This window comes from Panicum hallii, chromosome 2 (genome assembly GCF_002211085.1).
Source record: "Panicum hallii strain FIL2 chromosome 2, PHallii_v3.1, whole genome shotgun sequence".
Taxonomy (NCBI): domain Eukaryota; kingdom Viridiplantae; phylum Streptophyta; class Magnoliopsida; order Poales; family Poaceae; genus Panicum; species Panicum hallii.
In genome coordinates, this window is record NC_038043.1 from 13,168,409 (window position 1) to 13,181,525 (window position 13,117).

Sequence of the window (13,117 nt, forward strand, 5' to 3'; positions counted from 1 at the left end):
ATTAGCAACGGCTATTTCTCAAAGTTGGATGTAGTATGTAGTAGTAGTAGATCATTGAGACTTGATATGTAATGGAATTATTTTGGAATATTTACGAATATTGTAATTTGTACTCGCTATATAACTTTCTATTAGTACTTTATTATCTATTTATAGTGTAGTGTTATTTTTTTAGTTAAGCGTTTAGATGAAAAATATATAAATGAAATCATCTCATATATGGTTCAAGGGCATAAGGGACTTTTCCAATTCAAATCTCATTTTTCTGAAGCTAAAGTTGGTCTGCTAGCCAAATACTTTCAGAAATTCTGCAACGTCAAAACTGAGCTGCTCTGCTATGAAGTTAATGAAGTTGAGCTGATTTTTTGAAGCAGAGTAGTGCCAAACAGGGCCTAACTTTGTGAGATTATGGTTCTGTTTGGCGGCGCTTTAATTTTCAACCAGCTTGTGTTAGGAAAAAAAAAATCTTCAGCTCCTAAGAATGCCCAGCTAGCTTCAACACAGCAGCACTTCTAGCGAGCCATTGGAAAACCCGAGCTCGAGGCGCTTCTACGGGTTTGAAGAGACGAAAATGCCCCTCGGGAAAAATTGTTCTTCTCAAAAATAAAAAAAAAGAAAGAAAAAAATGGACCGAATAAGCCCGTGGACACGGCACGGTTACTTGTTTAATGTAGTTTCGCAAAAAAAAAGGTTACTTGTTTAATATTTGCAAAAAACGAAGGCGCCACAGGACAAAACGCGACCTCCACACAGACATGCTACGCTTCACGGGATAAACGTCCCCCAGAGCCGACGCCCCCGCCAATCCTCCATAGCCGAGCCTGGCCCTTCTCCTTCACGCCCCACCCCTCATTCGGGCAATCACCGACGGACGCGGCGACAAGGCGCGGCGACTAGGATTCCGCCCTGCCCGCGGCCGCCGCCGACTACCTCGGCGCGCCTCACGGAGGGCGCGAATCGGGCGGGCCGCCTCCTCACGCGGCGGGACGTCCGCCCACCACCGGCGCCGGCCCGCCTCCTCCCACACGCTGTGCTCCGCCCACACCGACGCCGGCCCGCCTCTTCCTGCCGGACGTGAGCCCTCTGCGACGTCGGCTCGTCTGCTGCCATCCGGATTGCGCCCCCACCACGCCGAGTCCGTCTCCTGCCATTGGGATTCCGCCCCCACGACGCAATCCTCTTTGCCCAATCCGAGGTACCTGCTATCCCTTATTTGGGCTTCTAGATCTGCACGGCTTGGGTGAAGCTGTAGGCATGGACTGAGGTGAGTTTAGTTAGAGGAAGGATGTTAATCAGAGGGTAACCATTGCCACTGTTTAAGAGATTGCGCACGATGGTGACCTTCGCAGTATACGAAAATCGCTGCATTCTGGATTATCAAATGCTCGAATGGTTGATGAATTTTTATTGTGGCTGGGCTACGTTGTAATAGGTGAAATACAAATGGAAGTATGGAACTAGTGTACGTTGCTGCAAAAATTGGGAGGCATTTCGCTTAGTTGTATAATCTAGGTTGTTTAGTGTACGTTTCATTATTTCCACTTTATTTACTATCTCCGAAATTCTTAGTTTCTGAGTGAACTTATGATGGCAATTCTTGGTTCATCTTAATTTAAGTGTTTTTCTTCCTGCCACCATTACAGACTAGTACAACTTGCTAAATTTTTCTAGTACAGTTTCCAAATCTATGGGTCTACATGAGATTTCTTTTGCTCAATTTTGTAGTTCAAGCACATCGCACACATTATCTGTTTTTCTGAATGTTTTTAGCATGCAGTTTCAGAAATATTGTTAGAGTGTGCAAGTTTTTGTGAGTGACCTCAGTTTCCAGAGCTCGATAAAGTCAGAACCTAGCAGGCTAAAAATTTTATGTGCAGTCAGAACCTAGGCATGCTTGATAATGATCCTGTTCCCCTGTGGTGGAACTGTGTAAATTCTTGTGCAGTCATGACGAATAATTTATATATAGTTACTAGCTCTCAAGTTAAGGTTTAGTTGGGTGGATGACTTTGGTGTTACTTTTATGTGCAGGTGGCATGCTAGCACAATAATGCAGTAAGGTTGTGTCATGAGTAAAATGTGTCATGCATGTGCATCAAAAGAGACAACCATGGATGAGGTCAATATCGACCTAACCTGCAGTACATCTTGCTGCAAGATGTGTGATCATGGTGAGGGATCATCAATTGTTACCGGTGAGACCAACTGGTTGCACATGGACTCAAGCCCTTGCAGCACTCCTTATGGCACTCCCATGTTCAGCCGAGAAAATTCTTTCTCAAGCTTTGCTAGTTGCTTTTCAAGCCTTGGTGAGTGTTGTAGCACTGTTCTCTGAAATATGTGATATGATTGTCTGTATCATTTAACATTATTTTCTTACATAACCATAATTTCTCTATGGCCTGTATTTTCCTCAGGCGACTCCCTAACATACTCTGACTTTGAAGAGGAGATTGAGATCCAGGATACTGGTCAAAGTTATCCTGATACCCTATTAAATGATGATCTTATGGAGCAAGGAGAAGGAAGTTTAATACGAGTGGAAGAATGTCAACTCCGTGATATTGCTGTTGTTGATGACGGTGCTACTGTTCCCATTCCAGCAGATCAAAATATTTCATCTGGTCATCCAGAGTCGGAAACACTAGAAGACTCCAAGGGAAAATTTGATGACACTAATATTACTTCGTGTTTGAATCCATCTTCTGAGCAGCATCAAGATGTCCTATCCAACAATCAATCTATAGAAACAAAATGTGGTGTATCAGTGGAAGACTTCGATCTTAAACAATGCGGTGTGATAGATGTTGAAGAGGTCACCAGCCTTCCTATGCCAGGTGGTGATATTATTCCATTGAATGAACAAGTTATGGCTCAACTTGACGGTAGCATGGAAAATACAATAGTTTATTACAATATATCAAATACCGAACCTGACATGAAACATGGTGATGACTTTGATAGTGAAAACGAATGTATATACCCACTTGTATTGCCCAGTTTTGATGCAGATCCGCTCATTTGGTCACCACCAGCACCAGAAAATATGGAAGATGACTTTGATACTGTTTCTAATAACTCCGATGAGAATGAAAATAAAAGCTCTGGGTGGGCTAGGTCAAGTTTCAACGTTAACATAGCAGAGAGAAGCAAGGAAAGCCGTGAAGACCAATTGCAGAAAGTAATGTCAGAAGTTATGAATGGGCAATTCAAGACCCTTGTAAGTCGTTTCTTGGCTGCTGAAGGGTTCTCTATATATGATGGAGGCACCAAGAAGAACTGGCTTGATATTGTTGCTTCATTGTCATGGGATGCTGCACTACTTGTCAAGCCTGATGCCAATTCTGGAAATGCAATGGATCCTGGTTTGTATGTGAAGGTTAAATGCATACCTTCAGGATCTTACCAGCAGAGGTAACAAACCGATGTTGTACTGTTCTTTCCTCATCCTTGCGTTGTCTCAATAAGGTGCCCTTTCTTTGTTCCTTTGATAGTGAAGTGGTCAATGGTCTTGTTTTTAAGAAGAGTGCTGCACATAAACAGATGCGTGCCAATATAAAGCATCCAAAATTGTTACTTCTTCAGGGTGCGCTTGGCCATTTTTCAACAGGGTTAGCATCAATAAATTCAATGAAACAGGTGTGCGTGCATGCTCTTAACCAAAGGTTATTTACATTGCATAGATAAAAGACTAGATAATAGGTGAGATTTACAAAATGCCTCTTCTTTCACATTGACCAGGAAAATGAACAGCTGGAGAAAATACTTAGTGCAGTGATAGGCAAATGCCAGCCTGATGTTATATTGGTGGAGAAAGTAGTTTCCCGTAATGTGAATGAACATGTTCAGAAACAAGGAGTTACAGTAGTTAGTGACATGAATATGCGTCGGCTGGAAAGAATTGCTCGTTGCACTGGCTCTCCAATAATATCATTGCAGAATGTTCTTACAAAACCCAGCATTATTAAGCAGTGTGAGTCTCTCCATTTTGAAAAGTTTGTTGAAGAGCATAATATTACTGGAGATGATGGAAGGAAGTCATGGAAAACGTGTTTGTTTCTAGAGGGTTTTCCAAGACCTCTGGGATGCACAGTATGTTCTCTCTTTCTTATATACGTGTAATTTTTATTTATTTATCTAGTCTGTGGTACTAGGGCATCAGATCATTTGTTGTGCATTTTATGCAATTTTTTTTACCATTTTTCTCATGACTTATCCTATTTTGTATGCTCTTTATGCTTTGCTAGTTCTGATTAGTTTGACATTGTTTTGTAGATACTGCTGAAAGGCGCAGCAAGAGAAGAACTTAAGAAGATTAAGCGTGTCCTCCATTTCACTGTCTTTGCAGCTTACCATTTGATCCTTGAAACTTCATTCTTTGCTGATCAAAAATTATTTATGACAGACAAACCTACCACAGGGAAAGAGAAATGCTTTAAAACTAATGCATGCCTTCTTGGTCCCTGTTATGATAGTTCGGAAAACAGTGACACCATGAAACATCCAAATTGTGATGATCAGTATGCTAATCAGGAAAAGCTCATTCATACTGAAAAGCCTATACTGCTGCATCTTCATGATAACAAAACTATGACGTCTGAAGATCCTGCTGGTGAAAAGCATATTGACAGCAAAGGCATTCGGTCATATTCATCATTGCCTGTTTCAGTTCCCTCGACAAATTTTATGCAGGACACACCATCATCAGATTATGCTGAGTCAAACACATGTGATGGTTTTGATGGCTCAACATTCATGGATACTTCCAAAAAGGTGCACAAGAAACAATTATCTGGCGAAAAATTTCAAAGAACTGCTAATGGAATTTGTGCTGAGAGTGGAGCTTCTTTGAATACTCAGGACATCTTGATTTCAATGTCTAGCCAACATATCAGGAACCAAGCTGTTTGCGAACAGAGTCACCTTTCCCGGATAACTTATTATGGGTATTTCGATACATCTCTTGGACGATATTTGCAAGATACTTTACTTAATGAGGTCATACTTCTTAACTATTTTTATTTTAAGAGCTCCATCATTTTCCTTGCTTTTATTTCCAATAACAAAGTAAACTGGTTGCAGAAACACAGCTGCTTATCGTGCGGTGAGTCTCCAGAAGCTCATATGTACTCTTATACTCACCACAATGGTACTCTCACTGTTCTTGTGAAAAGACTTCCCATGGAGTCATCACTTTCTGGTGAGGCTCAAGGAAGAATTTGGATGTGGACTAGATGCTTGAGATGCAATGCTAAGCCGACTAGCAGGGTTATAATATCTTCCTCTGCACGTAATCTATCGTTTGGGAAGTTCTTGGAGCTCAGCTTCTCAACTCATTCTGCTGCCAAGAAGCTGTCAACATGTGGGCATTTGCTGCATAGAGACTGCCTACGTTTCTTTGGGTAAATGTCTGGAAGACAACTAAATAAATATGAATTGTTTTCTTCATGATTTACAGATAATTTTTATCATTTTATGCCTTGCAGATTTGGATCCAGAGTTGCTATGTTCATATACTCATCTGTTGAAATATATTCTGCTTGTAAGCCTCCATTGACTCTGGAGTTCAATAACAGAAACAAAAAGGATTGGCTTGATGTTGAAGTGAATAATGTATGTTTCTGCAACATATTTGCTGCTGCTGCTTATTTTCCTTCAGCCAATCACATACTTGCGTGCTAACATTGTTCTATTCTTTAAGGTCCGTCTTAAATGGAAACAACTCTTCTCAGAAATTGAAAATGGAATACAAGACTTAAGATCAAGATACACTACTCAAGCCATGGGGGAAGGCACCAACATTTCAGTATATGAAGGATTACTTTTGGAGGTGACTAGGATGCTTGTGCAGGAAAAAAATGAAGTTGAGGTAATCATGATGCAGCAGTTCTATTATCATTTATATTTTCTTGATTCTCTTATGCAAATGATTTTGAACTGTTTTTGGGTATTTTAACGTATCCTCCGTATACAAGGTTTCTCTGAAGGCGTTTAACCAAGTTGCAATACCTGAGAGTTTTTCTCATGAGATCCTTGGTTTGAACTGGCTGTACCAGCAACTTCTTCTTGGGTTCTATATTTGGGATCTTCGTTTGCTTCATATTCTCCAGTACACTAAAGTTAATACTGTATCTTCAGACAATTCTATTCATGAAAGGACAGTAAAGAATGAGCTGAAGAATTCTGGGAGTATTGCTATCCAAGACACACCATTTATGAAGAACATTGGAATAGAAAGAAATGAAACAACTATAAGTTCTTCTAGCAGCTTTGATGATTCATGTAGCAATAAAATTTTGGATAAGGCTCAGCTTATTGATAAACTAATAATCAAAGAGCATGAGTTGCCCGTTTATCAAGATCATGATGTAAGATCATCTCTTTCTTCTCCAGGCGAAGCTACTGAAAATGGTTCACATCAGTTTGAGGCAACTATGGAGATTGGTAATGAGTTTTGTTCAGAGAAATCACCATTGACAAATCATGAACAGCCTGCAGCATCCAAAGTAAATGAAATATGTCGTGTTGTCATACCAAGTTATGATGCAGGAAAATGGGTCTGGAATCGATTTAGTCACTTGGAACTGGAATACAAGAAAGGACTTCAAGGTGGTTCTTTGTATAAATTTCACCTCATCAACAAATACACCCCATGTTCTTCATCATTGACACAATTAAAACATCAGATGGACTTGGGGCATTTTATACTTGGCCATGGTGGTAATATCTTGTCTATTGCTGAGGAAGAGGTTTCCAGCATTATTGCTGTCGCATTAACTATATCTGAACAACAAGGGTTCTCTTCTGAAGCTGCATCTAGCAACTTGGATAGAAATGCTTCTATGTTGTCATCCATTCTCGCATCAACAATATCACCTAAGGAATCAACATCTGGGTTTTATGATTCATTTCTGTCAGCTTTAAAAGATCTGCATCCTGAAATTGATCTGAACAATGAAAAAATAGCTCTTAGAAGCAAATATACCGTTGTTTGTATATATGCAAAGCAATTCCATGATCTTCGGAAGATATGTTGCCCATCAGAACTTGCATATATTTCATCAATAAGCCGCTGCAAAAATTGGGATGCACAGGGCGGAAAGAGTAAGGTTTTCTTTGCGAAATCAATGGATGACAGATTTATCATAAAACAAATCAAGAAGACGGAGTTTGATTCGTTCTTAAAGTTTGGTCTCGAGTACTTCAAGCATTTTGGTGTATCTGAGGTCTCAAATAACCCTACATGTCTCGCAAAAATTCTGGGAATATATCAGGTGTGTTGAACCTTCCAGGAAACTGTGCGGCTCAACTGCTCCTAGCATCTAATGGTATATCTCTTTCTGACATTATTTTAGGTTAAGGAAATAAGGAACGGCAAGGAGACAAGGGCTAATTTCATGGTTATGGAAAATCTTTTGTTTGGGCATAATATACTACGTAGATATGATCTGAAGGGTGCTCTTTTCTCACGATATATTTCTGATTCAAAAAATCCTGAAATGGTGCTTTTGGATCAGAATTTTATTGAAGATATGCGTACCATGCCAATCTACATTGAGGGAAAAACCAAAAACCTCATGGAACGTGCTATTTGGAATGACACAGCTTTTCTAAGTGTATGTGTGCCTGTTGCCATTAAAATAATTTTCTTTGAATATTATACTTTCTTCATTTTGTAGTACTATCTATCATTTTGTCTCTGAATCTTATATTTTATTTCCTTATGCTTGCAGAACATGAATGTAATGGATTACTCCTTGTTTGTTGGAGTTGACAAACAGAAGAAAGAGCTTGTATTTGGAATTATAGATTATTTGAGACAATATACTTGGGACAAACAGCTGGAATCTTGGGTGAAGACATCTCTTTTTGTTCCGAAGAATCTATCACCAACTGTAATTTCACCAAGGGAGTACAAAATCAGATTCAGAGCATTTATGTCACAATACTTTCTATCAGTTCCAGATGCTTGAGTCATGGGGCCTGGTCATTTCCTGGTATCAGTAGTTGCCTGAACTTGTCATGAGTTAGTATCAATTCATCTACTTCATTTTTGTGGCGTGTGTATATCTATCCTTGTCCATTTTGCTTCTCAGCAGTTGTACATCTTAGCATTTAGGACGCCAGGGAAGGGCAAATTTTAAGCAAATGAATGGTGACACATAAATAACCTAGATATTGTTCTTTATTGATGATAGTTAGGGTGGAGATTGAGGATATAGGGGTAGAGGAGCATTTAATGCACTGCAGTTGTGTTTATTGGAATATATATTGCTGAAATTGCAAGTCATATTCTCATCCTTTGTGGATTCAGCTTTCTGTATTACTTTAATCAAATGTGTGGTAAGGTTTGTGGGTTGAGCACTACCCTTGCCATGACAGGCACAAATACAGTGACACCATTTGGTCAATATGTCTATTGTAATTTGATCTATCCTGGAACATCATGAATTATAAATGTGTGTGTGTGGGTGGGGGGCGTCTTCCATCTTAGGCAAGAAAGGTGAAGAAACCATTTTTTTAGGGAATTAATTGTGATTACAGACCGGTGTGCATGTAAAGATGAACTATGCATAAACTGCTTGTTGCTGCTTGAAAGTAGGCCTGTGCATGGGTGGATTAAGATGGATCAAGTTGAAAGATTTGAACTGAGTTCTTATACTCTAGTTCTGTTTCGCGGTCCTGTTCTGTCTGGTTTATACAAAGATATTATGGTAGATTGGACATGCTTTCTCTTCACGGACTATTGAAGAGCAAATTTGTTCAAATTTTCCTTTTCTATATGTGCCATATGAAGCAGTTGGCATGTACGGCGAACTTTCAAGCCATCAAGTCTCTTGAAGTCTTCAATAACATCCAGGTTTTTCCTTATTTCTATGAATATATCTGTAAAGGTATATAATGGAGTTTTGTTATGCAATTTTACTGACAGTTTCTTATGTATACTCTTGTTTTACTACAGAAGTACAGTTAGCTTCCAACTTCCAAGCATCCTGAATTATTCTTCTTGGTATGTTGCTCCAGCAAGCTCAATCAATTATATATTGTGTATGCTTCTGTTATCCCAGGTTATTTGGTTAGCGTGCACAGTTGTACTAAAAATACTTCTTAATGTTGTATACGTGTGTGGTTACTTGGAGTTAGGAGTAGATAATAATATTGCTAAAGAACTGAGATTGCAAGCTACCTTTCAACTGTCCTTGAATTATTGTATCCAAAGGTTTCTTAATTTTGTGGTTAATTTGACTGTTTCTTGCTTAATAATTTGGGCAAATGGTAGAGTAATAGAGATACCTGTTATCCTAGTACTTCAAGAGTCAAGACCTGCTAGAATATCATGTATGTAAAACTAGATTGTCTTGTGTTCATTGTTCTGAACTAGATGTAAATCCTAGTGCTAAAAACTGAAGAGTATGATGCTCTTTTTCTTTAGGTTCATAAAACTGTTTATTATGCTACCTTGTAAGATTTAAAACACAAGATTCCTCTGTTTAATGGAGATTACTTTCTTGGTCTTCGACCCTGGCAAAAATTAAATTGCAGGGATGGAACTTATTGCTGTTTTAGGACTTGCATTGTTTCCCTCTGACCATGTTTCTCATGACCTTTTTTCATCAGGAATTATCTTAAAATTTTTAACCACTCAATGCATGATGTCTGATCTACTGGTCAGGTTGGTACTGTAGTCTGACTTATGTTTGAATAAGAAAGTAACATTTCTTGTTGAGTTTGCTTTGTTCCTGGGATGGCAGCTGACATGTAAATTCGAACAAATGTGTTTGGTCAATCATCTATTACTTGAAAGATGAAAATACTTTATCTGGGGCCTATTGCTGTGTTGGTTTTGTCTATGACGGAAATGTCCTTGTCTAAGGTGTTCTTGGATTTGTCTACCATAGTGATGCATCACGACTGATTTTTATTAGTTATTACCATTCCAACCATTTTTGGAGAAGCCTACACCAGTTCTTCTACGTCAATCAGTTAATACTAGTCAATTTATTTGTCTATGCAACACTTTTTACTACTAGAAGGCATTTGAAGGTTACATAAGCATTTTTATTTTGCTTCAGCATATTAGATATTTCTTTTAAGAATTCTGTTTTTCTTATTTCTATTCCTTATAGTCATAGCTTAAAACAAATTTGAAAATATCAAGTGGTGGTTCAAACATCCAGAGCTTGATAGTATCCTTAGGTTGCAATCAAGAGTGCAACACATGACTTACATGTGCCTGAAAGAGCTTAAGCGAAAAGTGTTCCCTTATAGCATGATACTTATGGTTGTTCCAGGCGATGCAAATCATGCTCATATTGAAGAAAGCATTTAACTTGTGTATTATTTCCTTTACTCATAGGTGATATTCATTTTAACTTTTATTATGACCATCATAAATTTGTTTGCTTGTGTGATAACACTTTGCTTGTTCAATGCTCTTGATGTTTTCAGACGATGCACCGTTTGCCCTTGCTATTTGATATTTATGTATGGTTGTATGAGATGACCATACACTTGTCACTTAGCTTTACTGTTTTCTGATACTTAATTATTTTGCCTTTGTAGGAATGTCGTAGGCCCTTCGACTACTGTGATGTTGTTGTGTCAACTATCTGCAAGAATCTTAGGGGTCCTATGGTGGTACAATGCTCTTCAAGAAAGGGAAAAAAAAGGGAAACAGGCTGGATCTTTGAGTATAGGATAAATTTGGTGTTTTCCATTCAACACAAGGACCCCGATGATAATCATATTTCTGACTTGGCAGTAACTCTAAGCAGGTAGCAACTCCAAATATAGAGCATACATTCTACAAGTCAAGAAAAACACTCAGGCTTTGGCATCAGCCTTGCTCAGAAGAAAATGCAGATTGGTTACTGGTGGCATGAATAATCACTCAGTACTTGGGACTACAGAACTCTAGCCTGGCCGGTATAATTCTACTTATATCCTTTGTGTTTGCCCACTTAAATGTTTGGTGTTGTATAGATTGTCAGGTTTCTACTTTTTTCTTTCTTGGATACTTTCAGTCTATATATATATATATTCTATGTGAGGTATCGGTGCATATACGTGAACATGTGTGTTGGGAGTGGACTATGGTCTCTCCCTTGTACTATGAATAGGTGCTTGCCTCTCCTATGTATTTTTCTTCTCTTCTTAATGAAATGACATGCAACTCTCCTGCATCGTTCGAGGAAAAAAAAGGTGTGGTGCACATTGCTTGTATGTTATACCTCGAATTTGGACAGGCAAGACCTTTGAGAAGGTCTGCGAGGCATGCAACATATCTATCAACAATACACCAGTTTACAGGGATTCTCCTAGAGGTGTGCGAATCGGTTAGCTCTTTCAGCTCATAACTATTTTTTTTGCATTTTGTGCTCTCCCCTTGTACAAATGAAGAAGTGGTTGTACTGATACTTCTCGTCATGTTGCTGCAGGAACACCTGCAATGGCTGCTGGAGGTGCCTACAGGAGGACTTCGAGGTGATTGCTGTCAGGATCAAAGAGATCCTTGACCAAAAACGAGATCCGAAGCAGAGCAAGAACAGGGATAAAACAGTAGGCAACCGGGAATGGTACAGTAATGATCTAGATCGAGAACGGAATGGAAGAACTAGCTGCTGTATTAACTGAATCAAAGAAAGGACAGTGGGCAATTCCTAAGATACAGAGGTCGACAGGAGACCAACTACAGCTAGAGCTAATTCTACCTAGGGTTCATCTGATAGTATGTCTCGATGCCCTATTACAAGCCGGCCAACACCTAAATAGCAATGGCGTGGTCATTAAGTTGACACGGAGCTTCACTGAAAATAAGTACTGTTAACATCCAAAAAGAAGCATTAGTACAGCGAAAGTGCTCTGCTATCTTGGCAGCCACCCGATCAGAATCCAGCAGTCGGAAATGAAGACGGCCAGTCATTCAGTATAACGCCCGACTTACACTGAAGAGCCAAAACGTTATCTGACGAAACTGAATGATCGTTCTTCCTGACAATTGCCCCTTCCCAAGCATCCTTGTCCTCAAGGATGCAAAGTTAGAAAGACCTTGCGGATGAAATCAGCATTTTCCCAAGTAGCTTCACTTTCTGGTAGGTTCACCCAGCTGATCAACCATTGGACAACTGGTTCATTGTTTCAGGGAATCATTCTTCTTTGAAGTATGGCTGAAGGTGCCACTTTGATAGTACCTTTCTGATCCACCAGTGGTAAATCTGGACCTGGCACAGCATGAGGACCCAAGTGCTTTTTTAATTGACTGACATGGAAAAAATCATATAACTGGTAGTGAGGGGGAAGCAAAATTTTGTATGCTTCCTTGCCAAATCTTTCCAACACCCTAAAGGGTCCATAGAACTTGGAGTGTAATTTGAGAGATTTGTGTGTACTCAAGGATGTATGTCTATAGGGCTGTATCTTCAAGTAAACCATGTCTCCAACAACGAACTCTCTCTGATCTGTTCTTATCAGCTTGGTGTTTGATTCTAGCTTGCGCTTTCACTAGAGAGTGTCTACTTGTTTGTTTCTCAGCTGGTCTTGCATAGTTATGTCATGACAATATGGAATAACAACCTCAGCTACCAAAGGAGGTGGGTAGCAATATAGAGCTTGGAAGGGCGTTAAATTCAATGAAGTATGGAAGGATGTGTTGTATCACCACTCTGCCAAAGAAAGCCAATATTGCCATCTTTTTGGGCTGTTGAAACACATGTATTCAAACAATTCTCAAGGCATTGATTCACTCTTTTTGTTTGACCATCAGTTTGTGGATGGTATACAGAACTAAAATGAAGTTTGACATCGAAAACTTTAAACAGGGATTACCATATGTTGCTTGTAAATATGGGATCTTTGTCAATTAAGATAACCCTTGGTAAGCCATGCAGTTTGAATACATTATCAATAAACACTGTTACCACATCTTAAGCTGTATAAGGATGGTTGTGAGAGAGATGAAGTGAGCATATTTTGTAAATCTATCCACTACAACCAAAATAACATCTTTGCCCTGTGATTTTGGCAACCCTTCCACAAAATCCATAGAAATGTGGGTCTAGGCCATATTAGGGACTGGTAATGGCTGCAGTAAATCAGGATATAGTACATGTTCAGACTT

At 39.2% G+C, this 13,117-nt stretch overlaps 1 protein-coding gene across 17 annotated transcripts; it reads left to right on the plus strand.

The window, feature by feature from the left end:
* Window positions 1-785: 785 nt before the first annotated feature.
* LOC112881503 (putative 1-phosphatidylinositol-3-phosphate 5-kinase FAB1C) lies at window positions 786-12,470 on the plus strand. Of its 17 annotated transcripts, none has more exons than XM_025946216.1 (17): window positions 786-1,195; window positions 2,032-2,309; window positions 2,418-3,414; window positions 3,495-3,639; window positions 3,742-4,092; window positions 4,276-4,998; window positions 5,083-5,402; window positions 5,487-5,613; window positions 5,702-5,869; window positions 5,976-7,274; window positions 7,356-7,616; window positions 7,734-8,860; window positions 8,963-9,010; window positions 9,619-9,673; window positions 10,564-10,926; window positions 11,203-11,336; window positions 11,439-12,470. In XM_025946216.1, the coding sequence occupies exons 2-12, from the start codon at window positions 2,069-2,071 to the stop codon at window positions 7,971-7,973; spliced, it is 4,872 nt and encodes a 1,623-aa protein (XP_025802001.1). In that variant the 5' UTR covers window positions 786-1,195; window positions 2,032-2,068; the 3' UTR covers window positions 7,974-8,860; window positions 8,963-9,010; window positions 9,619-9,673; window positions 10,564-10,926; window positions 11,203-11,336; window positions 11,439-12,470. The 17 variants fall into 17 exon arrangements, with proteins under 17 accessions (XP_025802001.1, XP_025802003.1, XP_025802007.1 ...); XM_025946218.1 differs by having other exon boundaries at window positions 11,203-11,324; XM_025946222.1 differs by lacking the exons at window positions 11,203-11,336; window positions 11,439-12,470 and having other exon boundaries at window positions 7,734-8,026; window positions 8,603-8,860; window positions 10,564-11,175.
* The last annotated feature ends 647 nt before the right edge of the window (window positions 12,471-13,117 follow it).

What these genes read in the sequence shown, in the direction of transcription:
- LOC112881503 (XM_025946216.1), top strand. Translation starts at nt 2,069, where the DNA reads ATGAGTAAAATGTGTCATGCATGTGCATCAAAAGAGACAACCATGGAT. An exon ending in AAATTCTGGGAATATATCAG is followed by an intron (nt 7,275 to 7,355) that starts GTGTGTTGAACC and finishes ACATTATTTTAG; the next exon opens with GTTAAGGAAATAAGGAACGG. An exon ending in ATGACACAGCTTTTCTAAGT is followed by an intron (nt 7,617 to 7,733) that starts GTATGTGTGCCT and finishes TTATGCTTGCAG; the next exon opens with AACATGAATGTAATGGATTA.